This window comes from Molossus molossus, unplaced genomic scaffold (assembly GCF_014108415.1).
Source record: "Molossus molossus isolate mMolMol1 unplaced genomic scaffold, mMolMol1.p scaffold_m16_p_28, whole genome shotgun sequence".
Lineage (NCBI taxonomy): Eukaryota > Metazoa > Chordata > Mammalia > Chiroptera > Molossidae > Molossus > Molossus molossus.
In genome coordinates this window covers 933,113-957,364 of record NW_023425364.1, presented here as the reverse complement: position 1 = coordinate 957,364, position 24,252 = coordinate 933,113, and the positions used below count along the sequence as shown (strand labels likewise).

Below are 24,252 nucleotides of genomic sequence, written 5' to 3'. Positions count from 1 at the left end.
ACGCACACTCCAGCTGTACCTGAACCGATCCCCTCCCCCCACACACACACTCCAGGGGTCCTTCCACCACAAGTGGCCAAGCTCCCAGTTCCTCCAGTGAACACCTGCCCACCAGCTCATTTGCATACGGGTCCTTCCCGCCTCCTAGAAACCACGGGCCTGGTACAGCCAACAAGAGGATCTGAGGCACCACCAGTCTCCCACCTTCCTGGTTGTCACCTTCGTGGTTCACAAACCTTTCCTTGCTCCAGCTGTGACTTTGGCCTTTCGAGGCACCGGGCACATGACTCTGATCCGGCCACATGATGCAGTGTGTGCCCATCAGGGGGAACGTGGATCTGGCCATTCAGTGCGTCTGCCTGGTCTCTCCACTGCAGACCTATTTTCTCCTTTGTAATTAACCCGTATTTGGGAGGAGACACTTTGCAGCTGTGCAAATCTCGTTTCTCCTTCCCCAGTGCCGGCTAATGTCGACATCCGTGAATGGAAATTCAGGAACGATCTGTGCGATGTTTGCATTCCTTCTGATTTATTAAGTGGAACTCTCTGGAAGGAAAACATTTCCCCTTATTTATTAATAATTCTCTGTCGGGACTCATGGGGTTTAATGGGATGAGTTAAAATCCAGGACTAGCCCGGCGGGTGTGGCTCAGTGGTTGAGCGTCGACCCATGCACCAAGAGGTCTCCGGCGGATTCCCATCGGGACATATGCCCAGGTGGCCCGATCCCCAGTGGGGGCATGCAGGAGGCGGCCAGTCAGTGTTCTTTCTCATCCATGTTTCTATCTCTCTCTCCCTCTCCCTCCCCTCTCTCTAAATTCAATAAAGAAAAAAAATTTTTGTTTTAATTTTTAAAAATCCAATACTACTATGAATCTCAATTGGTTGCTCAAGTCTCAGGGCCGCTGGCTAAGGTCTGTGGGTGCCTGTGCCCGTCTGTCCGTGCACTGAGCAGCGTGTGCGGAGCGGGCTGCGAGCTGCCAAGCCGGGCACGGGGCGGAGCGCTGCAGGTTCTCGTGAGGGGACACAAGCCGGAGTGTGGGGGAGGCGCTGTTCCAGCTCAGGGTGGCCCCAACACAAACGCTTTCTCTGGCGTCGATGACTGGGCCGCACCAGAGGCAGCTTGACCCTTGCTCTTCACGTACAGCTCTCGACTCTTCCCTTCAAACCGGGGTCCTAGGACTCCCCGGAGCAGGTGGTGGAGGGGTCAGAGAGAGCACCCTAGCCCCTGAGCATCGCTGCTTCACCAGAGCAGCTCCCCCGATCAGTTTTACAACTGGGCTTGCAGTCAGTACTTTGCCTGCATTGAACCGGGACCTCTGAGAGCACAGGACAACGCTCTGCCAATGGAGCCACACCAGCCAGGGCCCCTGTTTTCCTTTGCGAGGTAAGGTAGCAGCATGGGCAAGAGCCCAGAGCTGGGGTGAGGCCGGATCTAGCTCCGTAACCTGTGACTTCCATAACTCTCTACAGCTCGGTCTCCTTCTCTGTGAAATCAGAGAAAGTTCTCACCTCAGGAGGGAACTTTGTGAGAACTAGTCAGCATCGTCTGTTGTAAACTTCTCAGCAGGCACTGAATTACTCCTATTTAAAAACTCTTTAAATATATAAAACACAACTTATTTTGCTGATTGATTGATTTTTAGAGAGAGAAGGAGGAAGGGAGAGAGAAACATGGATTGGTTGTTCCATTTACAATGCAGTCATTGGTTGATTCTTGTATGTGCCCTGACCGGGTATATGGGGTATACAACTCTGGTATATGGGGTTGAAGCTCTAATAACTGAACTACCCAGCCAGGGCTATTTTAAATTTCTAAAATTAAAAAATGGCAAAAGGGATTCATGTTCTTAAAAACACTCGAATACTATATGTGGACAAATTGGGCAACCTAGGGAAAACGGATAAATTTCTAGAAACGTGAAACTTTCCAAAACTGAATCAGGAAGAATCAGAAAACCTGAATAAGCCAATTATAACTAATGAAATTGAAGCAATAATCAAAATACTCCCAGCAAACAAAATTCCAGGCTTCAGAGGTGAATTTTACCAAACAGTCAAAAAACTAACACCTATCCTTCTCAATCTATCCCCAAAAATTCAAGAGGAGGGAAGACTTTCAAGTTCATTTCATGAGGCCTGTATTATCCTAATTCCAAAACCAGATAAAGACACTACAAAGAAAGAAAATTGTAGTCCAATATCCCTGTTGAACATAGATGCTAAAATCCTCGGCAAAATATTAGCAAACCAGATTTAGCAGTACATGAAAAAAATTATACACCCTGATCAGGTGGTATTTATTCCAGAAATACAAGGTTGGTACAATATCTACAAATCGATAAACATGATACATCACATAAAAATAATGAAAGATAAAAATCACACAATCAGCTCTGGCCAGTTTGGCTCAGCGGTTAGAGCGTCAGCCTGCAGTCCAGAGAGACCGGGGTTCGGTTCCCGCTGAGGGCGTGTACCTCCGTTGCAGTTTGTCCCCGGCCCTGGTTGGTCGTGCGGGTGGCAGCCACTCGATGTGTCCCTTTCACGTCGATGTTTCTCTCTCTCTCTCTTTTTCTCTCTCTTCCTCTCTCTCCCTCCCACTCTATCTGAACAAAAAATGGAAAAATGTCCTCGGGTGAGGATAAAAAAAAAAAAAAAAAATCACACGATCATATCAATAGATGCAGAAAAAGCATTTGACAAAATCCAGCACCCATTTATGATAAAAACTCTCAGCAAAGTGGGAACAGAGGGATCATATCTCAACATAATAAAGGCCATATATGACAAACCAATAACCAACTTCATACTCAATAGGCAAAAACTAAAAGCATTTCCCTTAAGCCCAGCTGGTGTGGCTCAGTGGACTGAGCATCGTCCCGTGGACTGAGAAGTCCTGGTTCTATTCCCAGTCAGGGCACATGCCTGGTTGCAGGCTCCATCCCCAGGAGGCAGCCAATGGATGTTTCTCACATTGATGTTTCTATCTCTCACTCTCTCTCTTTAAAAAAAACCAATAGAAACATATTTTAAAAGAAGAAAAGTACCTAAGCAGTGTGGCTCAGTGGTTGAGCATTGACCAATGCACCAAGAGGTCGCCAGTGCGATTGTGGGCCAAATGCCCAGTGGGGGGCATACGGGAGATGGCCAATCGATGTTCTCTCTCATCTATGTTTCAATCTCTCTCTCCCCCTTCCTTCCTCTCTCTAAAATCAATAATGAAAAAAGAAAAGAAAAGCATTTCCCTTAAAAGCAAAAACACGGCCCTGGCTGGTTTGGCTCAGCGGTTAGAGCGTCGGCCTGCGGTCCCGAGAGACCCGGGTTCGGTTCCCGCTAAGGGCATGTACCTTGGTTGCAGTTTGTCCCCGGCCCTGGTCGGTCGTGCGGGTGGCAGCCACTCGATGTGTCCCTTTCACATCGATGTTTCCCTCTCTCTCTCTTCCTCTCTCTTCCTCCCACTCTACCTGAACAATAAATGTCCTCAGGTGAGGATAAAAAAAAAAAAAAGCAGAAACACGACAGGGATGTCCACTCTCACCATTCTTTTTTTTTTCCCCCTGCTTTTTTGTTTATTTTGTTTTTAGATTCAGTTGTCCAGAAAGCTCTTATCTGTCCTGCGAATCTAAATGATAGCTTTGCTGGGTAGAGTAATGTTGGTTGTAAGTCCTTGCTTTTCATCACTTTGAATGTGTATTGCTAATCTCTCTGACCTGCAAAGTTTCTGTTGAGGAATCAGTTGATAGTCTTATGGAAGCTCCCTTGTAGGTTACTAACTGCTTTTCTCTTGCTGCTTTTAAGATTCTCTATTTGTCCTTAACCTTTGCATTTTAATTGTGATGTGCCTTGGTGTGGGCCACAGACCAAACTGGGGGCACACTTTGAGTGCCCAGCTGGGGTGATCAGGGAGGCTGTGCCGCTGGATCCTACAGAACACCTACTGCAATACGCCACTCTACCAAGCCTGAGAGACATTGCAGCTCTACCTAATACATAGAAACAAACACAGGGAGGCAGCCAAAACGAGGAGGCAAAGAAGCATGTCCCAAATGAAAGATCAGAACAAAACTCCAGAAAAAGAATGAAACAAAATGGAGACAAGCAATCTGCTAGATGCAGAGTTCAGAACACTGGCTATAAGGATGCTCAATGAACTTAGTGAGAACTTCAAGAAAGAGATAGGAGCCCTAGTCAGCTTGGATCCACAGTTAGAGCACTGACTTTTGGACTGAAGCGTCTCAGGTTTGGTTCCCAGTCAAGGGCATGCCCTGGGTTGCAGGCTCGACCCCTGGCCCCAGTTGGAGTCCTGTGGGAGGCAACTAATCATTGTGTCTCTCTCCCATTGATGTTTTGCTCTCTTGCTCCCTTCCTCCCTTCCACTCTATCTGAAAATCAATGGAAAAATATCCTCAGGTGAGGATTAACAAAACAAACAAACAAAAACAGTGGAATAGATGAAGCAGAGGATCAAACCAGAGATTTAAAGATAAGGAAGTGAAAAAAACCCAATCGAAACAGCAAACAGAAAAAAATAATAGTAATGAGGAGAGTATAAGGAGCCGCTGGGGCAACTTCATGTGTACCAACATTTGTTTTCACCACTCTTATGTAACATAGTACTTGAAGTCCTCACCACAGCAATCAGATAAGAAGAAATAAAAGGCATCCAAATTGAAAAGGAGAAAGTAAAATTATCATTATTTGCTGATGACATGTTACTATATACAGAAAACCCTAAGGAATCACCAAAAAACCTACTAGAACTAATAAATGAATTTGGCAAAGTAGCAGGATACAAAATTAATATCTAGAAATCGGTGGCATTTTTATATCCCAATAACAAACTATCAGAAAGAGACATTAAAAACAATCCCATTTACTATTGCAACAACAAGAAAAATAAGGTACCCAGGAATAAATTTAACCAAGGAGGTAAAAGACCTATACTCAGAAAGTTATACGATACTGAAGAAATTGAGGAAGATACAAATAAGTGAAAAAAATATATTGTGTTCATAGACAGGAAGAATTTATATTATTAAAATGTCCATACTACCAAAAGCAATCTATAAATCAGTGCAATTCCTATTAAAATACCAGTGGCATATCTCATGGAACTAGAACAACTATTCCAGAAATTTATATGGAACCAAAAAAGACCCCGAATAGCCACAGCAATCTTAAAAAAAAAAAAAAAAACAAAGTTGGAGGCATCACACTACCTGATATCAAACAGTACTACAAGGCTACCCTGCTGGTGTGGCTCAGTGGTTGAGCGTCAACCCATGCACCAGGAGGTCACTGGTTATAATCCTGGTCAGGGCACATGCCCAGGTTGTAGGCCTGATCCCCAGTAGGGGGCATGCAGGAGGCGGCCAATCAATGTTCTCTCTCATTGATGTTTCTATCTCTCTCTCCCTCTCCCTTTCTCTCTCTCTAAAAATCAATAAAGGAAAAAAAACTATACTACAAGGCCATTGTAATCAAAACAGCCTGGCACTGACATAGGAACAGGCATACAGATGAGTAGAACAGAAGACAGAGCCCAGAAATAAACCCACACCTTTATGGTTAATTAATATTTGACAAAGGAGACAATAACATACAATGGAGTAAAGACAGTCTCTTCAGTAAATGGTGTTGGGAAAACTGAACAGATACATGCAAAAAAAGAAACTAGACCACCAACTTACAGCATACACAAGAATAAATTCAAAATGAATTAAAGACTTACTGGTAAGTTGTGAAACCATAAAAATTCTGGAAGAAAACATAGGCAGTAAAATCTCAGGCCTTTCTTGTAGCAATATTTTTGCTGACATATCTCCTATGGCAAGGGAAACAAAGGAAAAAATAAACAAATGGGAGGAACTACATCAAACTAAAAAGCTTTTGCACAGAAAAAAAAGAAAGAAAGAAATCAACAAAATAAAAAAGCAACACACTGAGTAGGAGACTATATTTGCCAATTATACATCTGACAAGGGGTTAATATCCAAAAAATATTTTAAAAATGTATACAACTCAACACCAAGAAAACAAACAATCCAATTAAAAAATTTACAAGGGATCTATACTAGACACTTCTCCAAAGAGGACATAAAGATGGCCAATAGACAAATGAAAAGATGCTCAATGTCACTAATTATCAGAGAGATGCAAATGAAAACCACAATGAGATATGACTTCACACCTGCAGAATGGCTGTCATCAACAAATCAACAAACAGCCCAGCCGGTGTGGCTCAGTGGTTGAGCGTTGACCCAGGCACTAAGAGGTGGCCGGGTTCATTCCTGGTCAGGGCACATGCCCAGGTTGTGGGCCCGATCCCCAGTGGGGGGCATGCAGGAGGCGGCCAATCAATGTTCTCTCTCATTGATGTTTCTTTCTCTCCCTCCCTCTCCATTCCTTTTTCTCTAAAATTAATAAAGAAAAAAAATTTTTTTTAATGAAATAAAATAAATCAACAAGCAACAAGTGCTGGTGACCACACCTGCACCTCACAGGAGATCCACTAGTCCCCACCCCTGACTCCCAGCAGTCACCCCCTGTTGAGCTCAGGCTTCTGGCAGAATCTCGGGCAGACTGAGTCGTGGCCATTGTCCCTCATACACCTGACTGATGCAGAGCCTGCCCTTCACACAGCCACATCTTGGTTGGTTTGACTCCCTGAGACTCCACCCCACCACAAAGGTCTGTGGGCACGCAGGTGTAGTAGCTGGCCTTGTGTGCCCTGGGACATTGACAGAGTGGCCTCAGACCCAGCACTGGCACTGAGTTGACCTGCATCAGCCTGGTGAATACCACGCACTCCTACCTGGTGACTCACCGAGAACTGCGTCATGCAGCCGCCAGAGGCTCTTTCAGGGACGGAGCCTCTCAGCATCTGCAGACAAAGGCAGGCAGAGACGGAGCCTGGGGCGCCTTGGGCACTGTGCTGACCTGCCCCAGGCTTGGTGCTTGAAAACGCCGGCCTTGGAGGGCAGCTTGGTCCTCCCACAGACACCAAGGCCAAGCAGAGGCAGCCACGAACTCTGGATGACCTTGCAGCTCAACCAGGTTGTCCAGGCCAGTCACAGACAGCGGCCCACATGACCTACATCAGAGACCCGCCCAAGACCCCCTAGAGGAGGAACAAGGGACCGAAGAGTGGCCTCAGCGGACTACTCCGTACGCATTCGCCCCTGGGGTGACATCTGGCTGGCTGTGTCCCAGCTCCAGGCCCAGGAATGCAGGGAAACCAGACGAGCATCTGCACAGCCCCAGGACCAGCTGCAGTGACTGATGACTCCCTGCCCTGGTGCCAGCCTCCAGTGGAGAAAGGTCCTGAGAGGATACCCCTGGAAAGCTGGTGAATATTCTGTTAAAACCCTCCCCTGGGACCTTGGAGGACCCTCCTGGGAGCATATCCGAGCCTCCTTCCCCACCCCAAGCTCACTTCCCTTGCCCCCCTTTCTCCTCAGCTCCAAGGGCCCTTCCTTTGCTGTGTAATGTGTTTCCTGAGCCCATTTCTTCCACCGCTCCCTGCTTCTGCCTCCGTGACGTTCTACATGAACTTTCTCTTATAGTTTAAGTCTTGCCTCCTAATTCTTTTTTTTTTATATATATATATATTTTGTTCAGATGGAGTGGGAGGGAGAGAGAAACATCGACGTGAAAGGGACACATCGAGTGGCTGCCACCCACACGACCCAATCAGGACCGGGGACAAACCGCAACCGAGGTACATGCCCTTAGTGGGAACCGAACCCGGGTCTCTCCAGACCGCAGGCCGACGCTCTAACCGCTGAGCAACCGGCCAGGGCTGAATTCTTTCTTGGACAAAACTCGAGTACTGAGGTTGCTGATCCGAGGTCCGGTCTGACCCCACCATCTAACACCTGGTGCTGCTCTTGCTGCCAGCATCACAAGGCCCCCTTTGTTCTGGCTTTTCAGCGAGTCACAGCAGCCCCGCTGGGGCCAGTTCTGTCCTATAACATTCCAGAGCCAAAGCAGAGCCCGCGAGGCTTCCCTGCAGCTTCTTCTACCCTGAGTCCTTTTTTGTCTCACTGTCCCCAGCTTTAACAAACACACTCTCTAAATCCCCTGGACTCTTGTGAAATCTCTCCTGCAGGAAGTCAAGAACCCACACGCTACCGGCAGCCCAAGGCAGATTCGCTCAGGGTCAGGTCCCTTTTGGGTGGCAAGATCCCCCTGTGAGATTCCTTTTGATCACTGAACTTGAACACACCCTCTTTGTGGCCCACACTGCTAATGGGTATAGGGCCTCTTGCGGGGGAGGGGTGAGATGTTCTGAAAGGAGATGGTGGTGATGGATACATGGCTCTGGGGTCACCTCGAGAGGTTCCATTCTGGCATGCAGATTATTTGGCTGCAAACAGTCAAGGCCCAGAGGCTCGGGAGGTCCCTCGATCGTCCCCTGTACTGCTGAGAAGGATTTAGCCCAAGGACTTGCTCCAGGAAGAAAGCGATCGTTATAGATGACTGTGTTTTAACATGAACCAAATGTGACGGCGGAAGCTGGCAAGGCCATTGGACCAGCGTCCTCTCTGGGCCACTGTTCCCAGAGACCCAATTGCACCCATTGACTAAGCGTTCACCTCATCCCCACGTTAACGCCTTCCCCTCCTCCGTCCTGCGTGGGATGTATAACTCATTTTGCCTCACTGTCTTTGGAATGTTCATGCTTATGTGAATTCCCCAGACACACGTGTTCAAACATCTCTCAGTAATCTGCTGCAGGACATCTGAATCGTCTGACCCGCTCGAAGAACGAAGGCAGAAAGGGGAAAGTGTCCTCCTCTCTGACACCATAAGTGGGTGACTTGTATGGTGTGTGGATGATGACTCAGTAAAGCAGTTATAGAGAAAGCCTGATGCCCAGCTGGTGTGTCTCAGCGGTTGAGCGTCGACCCTGCACTGAGAGGTTGCAGGTTCAATTCCCGGTCAGGGCACATGCCCAGGTTGTGGGTTTGATCTCCAGTGGGGGGCATGCAGGAGGCGGCCAGTCTATGTTCTCTCTCATCGATGTTTCTATCTATCTCTCCTTCTCCCTTCCTCTCTCTCTAAAATTAATAAAGAGAAAAAAAATTTTTTTAATGAAAAGAAAGTCTGCGAAGGAGAAAAACCACAGGTCCCAAATGGCATCACTTGTACTAAAAGCCCATGATGACATGAGACTTGGATTTGATACCCGCAGTTTCAACCTCTCCCCAAAAACATAATCTTAGTAAGTCTGGAATTTTCTGGTCATGTGGCCCTTTCTATCCCCAAAGAAAGAAAAGGCCATCCCCATGAAAAGACCCTTCCCATTCTTTTCCCCCAAAAGAAAAGATGTCTGTCCCCCAAAACAATCCTTTCTCTTTTAGCAGCTCCCTCACCCCATCCTTGTTCCTATAAAACTCACCTTGCGGGGCGCCCTTCTGGCTGCTAGATGGGGTGCTGCAGAGTCATGAGTTGAATAAAGCCAATTAGACCTTCACATATACTCAGTTGAATTTTGTTTTTTCTCTGGGTGAGGTTAGCTACTGATAACCGACGCCACAGTTACAGAGGCTCGAGTAAGAAACACGCTTATTCGTGTAAAAGAAGTCAGGAGGCACAGTTCAGGGCTTCTTAGATCACCAAGGAGACACGGGTCCCTCTTCTCTTTCTCCTGCACCATCCCCCGTGGCTGCCAATTTCAAGGTGAACTTACGGTTCAAGGTGATGGCTGGAGGACCAGCCACTCATCCTCTCTCCGGGCGGTAGAGAGAAGAGGTGAGTGTAAAAGGGGACCGCCGTCCTCTCCATTTCTGGCTTATTGGCTACAACTGAGTCCAAGTCTCACCTTGCCACAGTGGAGGCTGGGAAATGTCTTCTAGCTGGGCACACCACCGCCCTGTCTAAAATCAGGACTTATAGCCAAAGAGGTACAGGAAACACATATTGGGTAGGTGACCATCAGTGTCTTTATTCTAAACAAGGCCACCAAAAATTTGGTTGCCTCCCCCAAAAAATGGGAGAGAGAGAGAAGATGTTGTTGACGCTTTTTTAAAAAAGTACTTTGCAGAGCAAATCGAACACACCTGCAGGCAGGACCTCGGCCAGTGGCCCAGGTTCCGCAGGGAATCCTAGTGGGAATGCTGGTCTGGGGCAGCTCCTCAGGGGTCAGTGATCTGAAAACACTTCAGTGAAAATAAGGACAGTGCTCTGTCACAGTGAGACGGTGGAGAGGATACGCGGACACTTGGAGACACAGGCGCGCAGCCACAGGTGACAGTGTGGCTCTGCCGCCGGGTGGCTTCAGACCAAAGCTCTGGGTCCAGCTCAGAGGCTGCCGGGCATTCAGGCTCCGGCGGTGCGCCAGGAGAACAGGCGCCCTGAGTCGTGGCACACTCCCCATTGTTCTGGGTGCACGTTTATCCTTGAATAGCAACACAGATGAGTTACAAGCCACACATGCTCTTCGAACAGAAAGGAACCATTTGGACACAAAGTAATTAGTAATTGCAGGCATGACCTTGTCACTCCCTCACCTGCACTTCTGGCTCCAGTAGTGCTATTAATGACATCTCCAGGGAAGACCTGATTAATGAGCTTGGGGACATAACTGCAGCTTTGGGTAGGCAGCAAGCCCACGGAGCTTCATCTCAACCTGCCCCCCTGGTGGGGCTGGGCGGAAGCAGGCAGGCTGTAGGGCAGGGTGTGGTGGGTGTCCGGAGTTCCTGGTACCATGCATGTGAACAGGAAGGCTCCGGGGTGCACCCAGAGAAGTTGGAGGAGCCCTGAGCCCCAAGACAGGCCACCGAGGGTGAGTCCCAGCATTGCTACTGGTGTTCTCATTTTCAAAAGATGTGGGGTCGCAAAGCTTCCTTTGGAGAACCATCTCCCTTGCTTTAAAGCCTCTGCTTTGGGGGGTCTGGCTGTGGTCTAAGGTCTGGTTCAAACAAGCCTGGTCCAATTCCTGCTACAGGCACTTACTATCTCCCAAAAGACAGTGGCTTCGAACTGTCAAGAATGCTGGTAGGGCTCCGTAGGCTGGCCCATGGTTGCATGTAGAGTGAGTCATTCGAGGGCATTTAACCGGCCACTTGTGTGGAGTGATGGGCCCAGGAGAGCTCCCTTCACACACGGGGAGGCTTGGAGGAAGTGGCCGTGGGCTGGGTCTCTCCACATGGTCTCTCCAGCCTGGTAGCCCGAGACCTGCCAGCTCAAAGCTCCGAGAGTCAGGACATAGATCCAGACACTGGCTCTTAGTTGTGGGCTCTACTGTGTACTTACTTACTTACGCGATTATTCCCTCCGCCTCATCCCCAGTTTAAAAGGAAGATTGGAAGCAGTGTAAAAGGTTGATACCAAAAACTGGCCCTAATTCTCCCTTCTCCCTGTATCCACACCCTTCCAAGGTGACTTTGCACCTGGCTGGGTGGCACAGTTGGTTGGAGCATTGTCCCTTACACCAAACAGCTTGCAGGTTCTATCCCCAGTCAGGACACATACCTAGGTTGCGAGTATACATAGGTTGTGGGTTCAGTCCTGGTGGGGGTGCACACAGGAGGCAACCGATCAATGTTTCTCTCACATTGATGTTTCTCTCTCACTCTCCTTTCCTCTTTCTCTAAAAAAAAAAAAAAAAAAATTTAATAAAAAGCATATTCTTGGGTGAGGATTAAAAAAAAGTGACTTTGTGCCCTGGCCAGTTTGGCTCAGCGGTTAAAGCGTTGACCCACAGACCAGAGAGATCCGGGTTCAGTTCCCACCAAGGGCACATACCTCGGTTGCAGTTCATCCTGGCCCCAGCTGGGGTGGTGCGGTTGGCAACCAGTCAATGTGTCTCTCTTACATCGATGTTTCTCTCTCTCTCTCTCTCTTCCTTCCTCTCTCCCTCCCTCTTTATCTGAAGATAAATGCAAAAATGTCTTCGGGTGAGGATTAAAAAAAAAAAAGTGACTTTGCAATTCCTCCCACCATAAGGCGGAGTCTGTCTCCCCACCCTCTGGCTCAGCTGGACTGTGGCCGATAGAGAGCAGGAGAAGTTGATACTAGACACTCAGTGAGTCCGGGCTGCTTGTCACTACTTGAGCCAAATTAAGCAGAGATAAGTTTGAATCGTATGAGCATGTATTCCAATAATGCCAGCAGTATGGAGAGCAGCAGGTCATCCTGACAATTCTGCTCTGACCTTCCCCCACCAGCTGGCTGATTATATACCGGTGAAGGAGAAGATAACTATGTGCAGCTGTGAGCTGGGAGTGTCGTAGGGAAAGGGGCAGGGGCGGGTCTGCAGTCTGGCCTTCGGGAGCTTGATGTCCAACATCAAGGTGGCTAATCTTTTATGATGTTACCGACAGCTCAGACCATTCCTGGGACCAGAGAATGGTCAGCGTTCCTGAGGCAAATTGCCAGAGGAGGGTCAAGTCCAGGCACAGCAACCAAGTCAAAGTGTGTCCTGTCCTTGGTCAGCTTTTAAAATGTATTTTCTTTTCTGAGTAATGGACCCATTCGGGCTACAAGACATCTTATCTTTTATAGCCCTGTTTCATCTTCTAGTCTGCCCAGGGTCTGGCTGATCTGGGCTGTGTACCGTGTGGGGCTGTTATGCCCAGAGCTCCCACAACCCTTCTTGTGTTCTTGCTGTGTACCCAGGACACATGTGAGCACAGGCGTCGACCTGGAATCTCAGCTCCCGGGGTGGACATGGCTTCTGCTGCTGTTCATACCGCCAGTTTCCCCGAATGGCTGGACCAGCTCACACGGAAGGGTGTTTACCTGATTTGCAGTTTAGAAAGAGACATCTTCCCTTTACGTTTCAATTCCCTGCACTGGAGGTCACGTGCACTCCCAAGACCACAGCCTGTCCATTTGTGGGTAACTTCCTGATGTGTGGCTCCGTCAAGGGCTGGGGGCCATCAAGGCGGCTCGTAAACCCAGCCCCCCTCCCTGTGCTTCTGTGGTCCCCCTGGGAGGCCTCCTGGAGCTGCCTCTTCATCACCAGCCTCTTTTCTGAGGTCGGCCTTGGTTAGTCAGCAGCCACTAAACATTTCTCATGATCAAATCGCAGGTTCTGAAATTCCAGTCGTCTAAAGTACACCCCTGTGTCTCTCAGCCCTCCTCCTGCTCACGCTTTCTACCTCCCTGCCCGCAGAGGGCGTGGCTCGGTCACCCGCTGCTCCGCGCATCCCTGGCCAGTGACTTCAATCCTCTCTCTCTCTCTCTCTCTCTCTCTCTCTCTCTCATGCCGCAAAGTTTTCCTATCGTCTCTACCCCACAGCCACCACTTCAGGCTGGACCTCGGAGAAAGGGTCTCCCACCCCCTCCCCCAAATCCTGAGGATGAGGTCAAATCTGAGTTCTCCACCCCGCAGCCACAGGGGACCGCCAAACTCCAAGTCAGCTTGTGGCGGTCTTCCCTCTAGAACCTTCGTGAGGGCAATGTGGGCAGCAGACTGACCTCAGCCAGCTGTCACACATCCCCAGGGGCACGCCAGGGGCATGCGGAGGAAGTGCCCAGCATGTCTGCAACCTGAAAACAAGTGGGCAGGGTCATTCCACCTAACAGAAAGTGTTTTAAAAATCATCCAGGTTCTCCCCACTTGGAGGATAAAGGCCAAGGCTCACTCAGGCCCCTTCCAGCAGATGTCGCCCCCACGCCCCACCTCCCACTCCCCACCCCGGCTTCCTACTGCCCAGTTCCCTGGACTGACTGACGTACTCAGGAAGTTCCCCCAACCTCCTGTTCTTTCTCTCTCTAGCCTTTGTTTATTATTTTTCCAATAGGTAACCATTCAAAAGCGTGGTGATACAGGGCGACATCTTTCCCGCCCTCCCCTGTCCCCACACATATTGGAAATCACCATTTCAGGTCCTTGTTTCTCCTCCTCGTTTTTATATGAACACAAGTGAATAGAAACAGACACTCGTTCCCTGTCTGCTTTTTTTACGCAAAAACAAAACCATAATAACTGTCTGCTTTCCTTCCACTCGCTGTGTCCCGGAGGGCTTTTCTGATCAGTACATTGTGACAGCCTTCTTCTTCCACAGGGCTGCCCGGGCGCACTCACCGGGCCTGCGGTGCCCTGGTGCGGACGCGGCAGGGTGCCCCTGGGCATGGGCACGCGGGCTGGAACCGCTCTGCTCTGCTCTCGGCGCTGCAGTGAACAGCCCCGTGCCTGGACCTTCCCGCCACTTTCCTTCCTCCTGCCCGTTGTCCGTGCCCATCTGGTGCCCAGACCTCCTCCCTCCTTCCCCCAAACGTCCCCTGCTGTCCTTCAACGTCTAAATCACATATCACTGTGTCTGGGGGAACCCTCATATGCAGATAAGTATGTGAGGGTTAAGAACAAAGGTTCTGGAGTCAGACGGGTTGGAGTTCGAATGTCACCTCTTCCACTTAGAGGAAAGTTACTTCTCTGCAGACGTTCCCTCTGTCCTGTGCACCCGATGGCACTGCCGCCGATGGTTTGTCCCAAGGGCTCAATGCCAAGAGGCTTTAGAACACGGCCCGGACCTCAGTAGATAATAAATCGCATTATTATTGTTGCACAAATGGCTTTTTCCTTCAGAACGTGTTTCCGTCAGCTCCCACATGCAGATCATGTCTGTGAGGCTTAAATGGCATCTGTCCACCTTGCCTTCCCTCATTTACTGACTGAAAACTAATTTCTCTTCTTTCCATGCGCCCAACATCCAAATGTAAGAAAGTGTTGGAAGGCCACCCCGTACGAATAATGGGCCGTGCCTAGGCACGACTGGGCTTGTTATTTTTTAGCTTTGATGTCTCTTTTCGCCGTAAAAAGCGAGAGACAAGGCTAGGCTGTATGTTTGCAGAGGCACCATCTCAGAGAAATAATTTACCTAAATCCACATGTAACCTGGGGAACCACCCTGCAAATAAACTGGGCTGCGTCCAGAGACCTGGAGCATTTTGGTCCCTTGCAATGCTCCCCCACTCAGTCCTACCAGCGTGTGCCTGTGTTCACTGCATTGCGCCAGCCTCGGGCAGGCTGAGGCACACGGCAAGCGGCGCTGCGAGCGGCAGGAAACCCACCCAACCAGGGCCTTGTATCTGGAGGTTATTTTCCCCACACGTGGAGACGTGAGAGGCGAGAGCTATGGGCTCTGATTTGCCTCCTCAGTGGAGTCATTACAGACCCAGGGCGTCTTCCCTCCCTTCTCTCCCACCATCTTCATTGTGTTGCCCATTGATCTTTAAGATTGTTACAAGGAGCCCTGGCCAGTTTGGCTCAGCGGTTAGAGTGTTGGCCTGTGGTCCAGAGAGACCCGGGTTCGGTTCCCACGAAGGGCATGTACCACGGTTGCAGCTTGTCCCCGGCCCTGGTTGGGTCGTGCAGGTGGCAACCACTCGATGTGTCCCTTTCACATTGATGTTTCTCTCTCTCTCTCTCCCTCCCACTCTATTGGAACAAAATATTGAAAAATGTCCTCGGATAAGGATAAAAAAAAAAAAAAGATTGTTACAAGGAGTCTGGCCAGTGTGGCTCAGTGGTTGAGTGTTGACTCATGCACCAGGGAGTCACCGGTTCGATTCCCAGTCAGGGCACACACCCAGGTTGTGGGCCCGATGCCCAGTGCGGGGTCAGGAGGCAGCCAGTCGACGTTCTCTCTCGTTGATGTTTCTATCTCTCCCTCTCACTTCCTCTCTCTCTAAAATCAATAAAGGAAAAAAATGTTTTAAAAAAAGGTTGTCACGGTGTGGTTGCTTTGGCTCAAAGCCAGGTGGCAAGGGTGGCCACAGTGAGTCTTTCCCCGCAGCCCTCTGGCCCTTTTCCATCGAGCAGAACTGGGTGCGTTCTCACCGCGAGGCAGGGGCTGCCTTTCCTGAAATCTAGGCATTTCCACTCCATCCCGAACAAGACCAGGGCTGCATCAGTGGGCAGGGAATGCCTGGGAAGTTATCCATAGTACCTGTTACACTCAGGAGGCACACCTCCTTGGACAAGGGTCATCTGCCACCGTTCGTGCAGATGTACCTTCCTTACGAAGCGGCGGGCTTGCCAGGGGCTCCACTCCCATGCCCTGCGCACCCTCCCAGCACCCAGCGCAGCAGAGCACAGTAAGGCTCGGGACGGACGGACGGACAGCCTCACAGCCGTGGTCTGGTGGCAGCAGGCGAGGGCTCTGACTTGAGCACTGCCCTGGGAGACCCGACTCTGCCAGACGCAGAACACGGAGATGCCGCCCGCTGCGCTGCCTGGGGCATCGGCTTTCTTCTCCTGACAGAGGACTCGGACCCGCCCTGACCCCCCTCCTTCTCCTCACACATGTGCCCCTCAGAACCCTCTGCCTGGGTGTGCTCGCGTTAACGGGGTCGCAGAGAACGAGTCGCCCTGTCTGCCATGCTTGGGGGAAAGGACATTTGCCTGCAAAGGTCTGTCTCCTGAGCAGTCTGCCCGAGGGTGGAAGAGGCCAGGTTTGGATGGCTTCTGGGAGGCCCTGGAGTCCTCGACTGGCCTGGCGTGTGAGTGGCCTTTTATGGCAGCTGCCAGGCTAGAGGATAAGCCCAGTCCCGCCCCTCCCCCCGAGTTACCACTGACCGTGAACTGGCGGCACCAAAGTTAGCCCTTGGCCTCCAAAGCCAACTGGTTAACAAGTATTTGCCGCCTGGCCGGTTTGGCTCAGTGGTTAGAGAGTTGGCCTGTAGACCAGAGAGTCCAGGGTTTGGTTCCTGCTAAGGGCATGTACCTCGGTTGCAGTTTGGCCCCGGTTGAGGTCGTGTGGGTGGCAACCAGTTGATGTGTCTCTTTCACGTCAATGTTTCTCTCTCTCTCCCCCCCCCCCCCCCCGCTCTATCTGAAGATAAAGGCAAAAATGTCCTTGGGTGAGGATAAAAAAATAAAAAATAAAATAAATAAACGTGCCCTTCCTCTATGAAGTAGTGCATAAGGTGGCCCAGGCTCTGTCTGTGTCTCGGCTGCAATGACATTGTCCACAAAATTATGACATGAAGGTACGGCTGGATGGGCCCTGCGCTTGGCTGTGACGCGTTTCCCACTTGGCTACAGTTCTTACGACGCTTAGGTTCCCCACCCATGCTGCCTCCTGCAAGATCAGGAGAAGGAGCACCGTGGCGATCATTTGCCAGAGAAGGAAGGCCTCGTCTCCATCTGTTGCCAGTGGGGATGGAGTCCCTGAGATATCTCAAGAACTTTCTGAGATGCGCACTGGAGTATGCCATCCTGTAGAAAGCCTTATTTCCGTGGCATCGAACCCCTGAGGTTCCAAGGCCTCGTCGCCCTCAGTCCCGCGCAGGAAGAAGTCCCAGTTTGCCTTCAGCAGAGCCCAACTCAGAGCCCATGTCCAGAGCTTCCTTTCTATGTGGAGCCAGGGCCAGTCCAGCAGCGGCTGGCTTAGCTGTGTTTCCCACGGCAGCCCATCACATGCGGCTTTACTGGCCACGTGGCTGCAGGGGAACATAGGTGAATGCAGGGACACCAAGAGCAACGAGAGAGGACGCCTTTATTTAGGAGATGATGTGTTCCCAAATTTTCATGCACTTGCAGTGACCATGCCCATTCTGGCCAATGACAGACAGGCAAGTACCTTCCCGGGTCACCCCAGCTCCACTGCAGGTGCCTCTGTCTCCCGTTTGTTTGAACCCTCCCCCCTGTGCTGTTGCCCTGGGGAGGGCAAAGTTGCAGCTTCCTGGTGAAGCTGCCCAAGTGCTTATAATGCCTGGCCTCGATTTTGCTCCTTTCTGACTATTAATAACTAGCTAATTACAATGGTATCAGTAACATATTTGGGTGAATGCATCAGCTTATGCGCCACATTAAGTTACCCAAATTCAAATTAATATACAATAAAATACAACAAGCATGAAAACCAAACCAGAGGTCATTTTGTTTATTTAAATTTTTTTTTTTCCTTTATTCACTTTAGAGAGAGGAAGGGAGAGGGAAAAATAGAAACATCGATGAGAAAGAACATTGATTGGCCGCCTCCTGCATGCCCCCCATTGGGAATTTGGCCCACAACCTGGGCATGTGCCCTCACCGAGAATCGAACCAGCGACCTCCTGGTGCAGGGTCGACACTCAGTCATTGAGCCACACCAGCCGGGCCATTTTATTTTTTCTTGATGATGCAGAGGGCACATCTGGAGTTTTTGGTGGGACTTGACTCTGGTCATGAGGAGTCCCCACCAGCCAGAAGGTTCTGGTAACAGGAGCTTGGTGGTCTGGAGTCCGGATAATCAGGCATGTGGCAGGGTCCTCCTGGGCAGTGTCAGTTAACGGGAGTCTGCCTCGGGCATTCCAGACAGGCTGGGGAGAGTTGCCCCTTCGCAGAGGTCTTCCTCCTCTGCCCCTAAAAGACCAAGAAGTAATCCAGGAGGGGCCCAAAGGACATCAGGCGCAGGTCAAGTAAATAAAGGAATTCCTTTCCGTATCACTTCCGGTAGCTGGACGTGCGCCTCTGCTGGAGGCTCTGCGCTGAGCTGGCCTGTGGGGCCCTGTGGGGTCCTGCTTCTACCACGGTGTGTGAGAGAGGGTGGCCGCCAGCTCACAGCTTCATTTCCCCTAATACCTACAGTTTTCTTCCCCTACACTATAAGCATCCTGGACGCCCCCCAGCAGATGCTCAGGAAAGGTTTGTTGACTTGATGTTAAATTTGGCCGAGGATAGCGGGATCCAGTGATTCCCTTCTGGCCATACACCTGTGACGCTGCCATAGGACTTCCGGTCAAGACGGCGGGGAGGTAAACGCGGTATCCATCCTCCCACAACCACATCAAAGTTACAACTAAACTACAGAACAACCATCATTCAAAGCCGCCTGAAATGGAGCTGAATGGAAGTCCTACAACTACGGAACTAAAGCAGCAGCCACATGGAGACTGGCAGGAGGGGCGGAGGGGACGGGCTGCTCCCACACCCACGTGTGGCGGATAAAATCAGGAGGACACCTCGGCTGGGAAGATTCTCCCTGAGGACTGAGGGGTCCCCGTCCCACACCAGGTGCCCTGCTCAGGGTTCCAGTGCCAGGAAGAGAATCCCCATAACTTCTGGCTGGAAAAACCAGCGGGAACTGAGGCTCAGGGAGGCTGAGGCGGCGGGAGCCCCAGGCAGCTCCTCTTAAAGGGCCCGCGCACGGACTTATCAGACTCTCTCCCTCTGAGCTTGGAGGGGAGGCAGCTCGAGGGGCGCCAGAGACATACAGGGAAGAACTGAGCTGTTTGGCGTTGGAGCGAGGGTTGGAGAGGGGGCTTTCTCCTGGAAAGACGTGCTGTCAGAGGCCTTTGTTCCTTTGGTGAGCCCTTCCCGGGGGCGGCAGACAGTCGCCATATCTGGGACTCCAGCAACTTGGCTCACACTGGTAGCCCCGCCCTGCTGACCCCCTGAGGCCCCGCCCCACCCAACTCTCAGGCCCACCCAAGCTGTTGCCACTTGCTTAACCATAGGATTGGCCTGTCTTGGATCCTGCTTCAGATTTTCCTAAATTCTTTCAATAAGCAGCATCTGGTCTCAGCTAGCCCCATACCTCTCGTTAAGTAATACACAGAAACAAACACAGGGAGGCAGCCAAAATGAGGAGACAAAGAAACAGGTCCCAAATGAAAGAACAGAACAAAACTCCAGGAAAAGAACTAAGTGAAATGGAGATAAGCAACCTAACAGATGCTGAGTTCAAAATACTGCTTATAAGGATGCTCAGTGAACTTAGTGGAACTTAGTGAGAACCTCAGCAAACTTCGTGAGGGCCTCAAGAGCATAAAAAAGGACCAGTCAGAAATGAAGGATGCAGCCCTGGCCAGTTTGGCTCAGAGGTTGAGCGTCGGCCTGTGGGCCAGAGAGTCCCAGGTTCGGTTTCTGCTAGAGGCATGTAACACACAAAAAAATAAAAATAATTTTGCCCTGGCCGGTTTGGCTCAGCGGTTAGAGCATCAGCCTGCGGTCCCGAGAGACCGGGGTTCGGTTCCCGCTAAGGGCATGTACCTCGGTTGCAGTTTGTCCCAGGCCCTGGTCGGTCGTGCTGGTGGCAGCCACTCGATGTGTCCCTTTCACATCGATGTTTCTCTCTCTCTCTCTCTCTTCCTCCCACTGTACCTGAACAAAAAAAAAATGTCCTCGGGTGAGGATAAAAAAAAAAAGAAAAAAAAAAGAAATTATGGATGCACAGTCAGAAATGAAGGAGGCACTAACTGAAATAAAGAATAATTTACACAGATTCAATAGTAGAGTAGGTAAAGCCAAGAAGCAAACCATCAATTTGGAACATAAGGAAGCAAAAAACACCCAATCAGAACAGCAAAAAGAAAAAAGAATAATAAAAAAAATGAAGATAGTGTAAGGAGCCTCTGGGACAACTTCAAGCGTGCCCACATTCACATCTTTGGTGTGCCGGAAGGAGAAGAGAGAGAACAAGAAATATAAAACCTATTTGAAATAATAATGGCAGAAAACTTCCCTAACTTGGTGAAGGAAACAGACATACAAGTCCAGGAAGCACAGAGAGTCCCAAACAAGCTGAACCCCAAGAGGCCCACACCAAGACACGTCATCATCAAAATGCAAAAGGTTCAAGACAAAGAGAGAATCTTAAAAGCAGCAAGAGAAAAGCAGTTAGTTACCTACAAGGGAATTCCCATAAGACTGTCAACTGATTTCTCAAAAGAAACTTTGCAGGCCAGAAGGGAGTGGCAAGAAATATTCAGAGTGGTGAAAAGCAAGAACCTACAACCAAGATTACTCTATCCTGCAAAGCTGTCATTTAGAATCATGGCCATATAAAGAGTTTCCCAGACAAGAAAAAGCTAAAGGAGTTCATCACCACCAAACCATTATTATATGAAATGTTGAAGGGTCTTTTTGAAGAAAAAAATAAATTATGAACAAACAAAATGGCAATGAATACATATCTATCGACAATGGAATCTACAAACAAAATGAACAGGCAGAACAGAAACATTCTCATAGATACAGAGAACATTTTGTTGGTTGCCAGATGGGAGGGGGGTTGGGGGAATAGGTGAAAAAGGTGAAGGGATTAAGAAGCACAAATTGCTCCGGTGGCAAGGTCTGGGGAAGGGGCAGTAGGCACCATGTCCGGCCGCGAAGGTGGCAAGAAGCAGCCCCTGAAGCAGCCCGAGAAGCAAGCCAAAGAGATGGACGAGGAAGATAAGGCGTTCAAGCAGAAGCAGAAAGAGGAGCAGAAGAAACTTGAGGAGCTAAAAGCGAAGGCTGCGGGGAAGGGCCCCCTGGCCACAGGTGGAATTAAGAAATCTGGCAAAAGTGAGCTGTTCCTTGTGCCTAGGGCAATGGTGATCCTTAATTCCATTCCTTTTTTTAACATCTGGATTTCCTGCCATAACATCTCTTGCCATCCATAGCTAGAATGAAGTGTTGTCTTGGAGCCTGTTGTACATTTAAGAATAAACTTTTGTAAAAATAATAATAATAATAATAATAGTAATAATAATCATGCAGTGGCTCATCTCTTCAGTTCTCACTCTGCCGTTTCAACCTTAGCTGTGAGGTCAGAGTAAACCAGCCCAGAATCCTGCCCAAGTGTGTTCTTCAGTCTTTGTTCCATTGGGAATTCTGTACCACCTGGAATTAAACTTAACTCATTTGAAAAAAAAAAAAAGTACAAATTGATTGCTAGACTGACAAACTTCAAGAGAGGAGGGTTGGGGGTGGGAAGAAATAAACCAAAGAACTTATATGCATAAACAATGGACACAGACAACAGTGTGGGAAAAGGCGGGAGGGAGATGGGAGTGGGGAGGGGGGGGTCAATGGGGGGAAAATGAGGAACATCTGTAATACATTCAACAATAAAGATTTTTTTTTTTTTTTATCCTCACCCGAGGATATTTTTCCATTTTTTGTACAGATAGAGTGGGAGGGAGAGAGAGGAAGGGAGAGAGAGAGAGAAACATCGACGTGAAGGGACACATCGAGTGGCTGCCACCCGCACGACCAACCAGGGCCGGGGACAAACTGCAACCGAAGTACGTGCCCTTAGCGGGAACCGAACCCGGGTCTCTCCGGACCGCAGGTGGACGCTCTAACCGCTGAGCCAAACTGGCCAGGGCAATAAAGATTTTTTTAAAAAGAAAAAATGTGTGTGTGTGTGTGTGTGTGTGTGTGTGTATTCGATTTCCAACCAGTTCAGATCTTGTAAAAGCTTTGGATTTCCCATATGACCCTCAAGACAAAGGTGCCTTTTGTTATCTTAACGAGGTGGCTTTAGACCCAACCTAGGGATGGGGACTGGTTGCCAGGAAAACAAACTAGTTCCACTGTTTCCTTAAATTTTATTTTTATTTTTTAGTCCAGCTGGTGTGGCTTGTGGTTGAGCGTCGACCCATGCACTAAGAGGTCGCCGGTTCGATTCCCAGTCAGGGCACATGCCCAGGTTGTGGGCCAAATCCCCAGTTGGGGGCGTGCAGGAGGCGGCCAATCAATGTTCTCTTGCATCAATGTTTCTCTCTCTCTCTCCCTCTCTAAAATCAGTGGTAGGTGTCTCCTTTCTCAGGGTTCACATCGTATATAAGTGAAATCTTATGGCGTTTGTCTTTATCTGGCTTATTTCACTTAGCATACATAATACCTTCTAGGTCCATTCATGTTGTCACAAATGGTAAGATTTCATTCTTTTTTATGTCTAATATTCCATTTTGTATATACATCATGTCTTCTTTATCTATTTGTCTATTGCTGGACACTTATGTTGCTTCCATATCTTGGCTATTGTAAATAATGTTGCGATGAACATACGGGTTCATACATCTTTTCAAATTAGTGTTTTGAATTCCTTTAGCTAAATACCCAGAAGTGGGATTGCTGGGTCAAATGGTAGTTCTATTTTTAATTTTTAAGGAACTTCCATACTGTTTTCATTGTGGTTGCACCAATTTGCAATCCCACCAACAGTGCACAAAGGTTCCCTTTTCTTCACATCCTCACCAACACTTGTTGCTTGTTAATTTATTGATGATAGTTATTCTGATAGGTGTGAGGTGATATCTCATTGTGGTTTTAATTTGCACTTCTCTGATCATTAGTGATGTTGAGCATCTTTTCATATGTCTATTGGCTGTCTGTATGTCAGAGAAACATCTATACAAGTTCTCTGCCTATTTTTAATCAGATTGTTTGTCTTTTTCGTGTTAAGTTGTATGAGTTCTTTATATAGTTCTTCATATAGTTGTATGAGAACTTTACATAGTTCTTTATATATAACCCCTTTATCAGATGTATCATTGGGGAATATCTTCTCCCATTCAGTAGGTTGTCTTTTCATTTTGTTGACGGTTTTCTTTTCCAGGCAAAAACATTTTCATTTATATAGTCCCATTTTTTTTTCCTTTGGTTTCCCTTGCTGAGGAGACATAGTCAAAAAAATATTACTAAGACCAATGCCAAAGAATTTACTACCTATGTTTTCTGGGTTTATTTGTTTGTTTTTTACTACCTATATTTTCTTCTAGGAATTTTATAGTTTGGGTCTTACATTTAAATCTTCAATCCACTTTGAGTTTATTCTTATATATGGTGTGATAAAGTAGTCTAGTTTCTTTCTTTCTTTCTTTTTCTATTTTGCATATACTTGTCCAGTTTTCCCAACACCATTTATTGAAGAGATTGTCTTTACCCATTGTATGTTCTTGCCTCCTTTATCATAGATTAATTGACCATGTACATGTAGGTTTATTTCTGGGTTCTCTAATCTGTTCCATTATTTATGTGTCTGTTTTTATGCCAGGACCAGGCTGTTTTGATTACTATGCTTTATAGTATAGTTTGATATCAGGTACCATGATACCACCAACTTTGTTATTTTTTTCTCAAGATTGCTATAGCTATTCGAGGTTTTTTGTGATTTTTTTTTTTTTGTTCTAGTACTATAAAAAACGCCACTGATATTTTGATATAGATTGTATTGAATCTATAGATTTCTTTGGGTAGTATAGACATTTAATGATGTTAATTCTTCCTATTTATGAACACAGTATATGCTTTATTTATTTCTATCTTCCTCATTTTCTTTCTTCAATGTCTTATAGGTTCTGGAGTTAAGTCTTTTACCTTCTTGGTTAAATTTATTCCTAGGTATTTTTTTTATCCTCACCTGAGGACATTTTTCCATTCTTTATTCAGACAGAGTGGGAGGGAGAGAGAGGAGAGAGAGAGAGAGAAACATCGACGTGAAAAGGACACATCAAATGGTTGCCACCCGCACCACCCAACCAGGGCCAGGGACAAACTGCAACTGAAGCACATGCCCTTAGTGGGAACCGAACACAGGTCTC

General features: G+C 48.4%; 1 protein-coding gene across 1 annotated transcript; it reads left to right on the top strand.

Moving 5' to 3' along the window:
- The first annotated feature begins 21,011 nt into the window (after positions 1-21,011).
- Positions 21,012-21,383, top strand: LOC118641323 (translation machinery-associated protein 7). The gene has a single exon (XM_036278440.1). The coding sequence runs from the start codon at positions 21,037-21,039 to the stop codon at positions 21,322-21,324; it is 288 nt and encodes a 95-aa protein (XP_036134333.1). The 5' UTR covers positions 21,012-21,036; the 3' UTR covers positions 21,325-21,383.
- The last annotated feature ends 2,869 nt before the right edge of the window (positions 21,384-24,252 follow it).

What these genes read in the sequence shown, in the direction of transcription:
- LOC118641323 (XM_036278440.1), top strand. Translation starts at nt 21,037, where the DNA reads ATGTCCGGCCGCGAAGGTGGCAAGAAGCAGCCCCTGAAGCAGCCCGAG.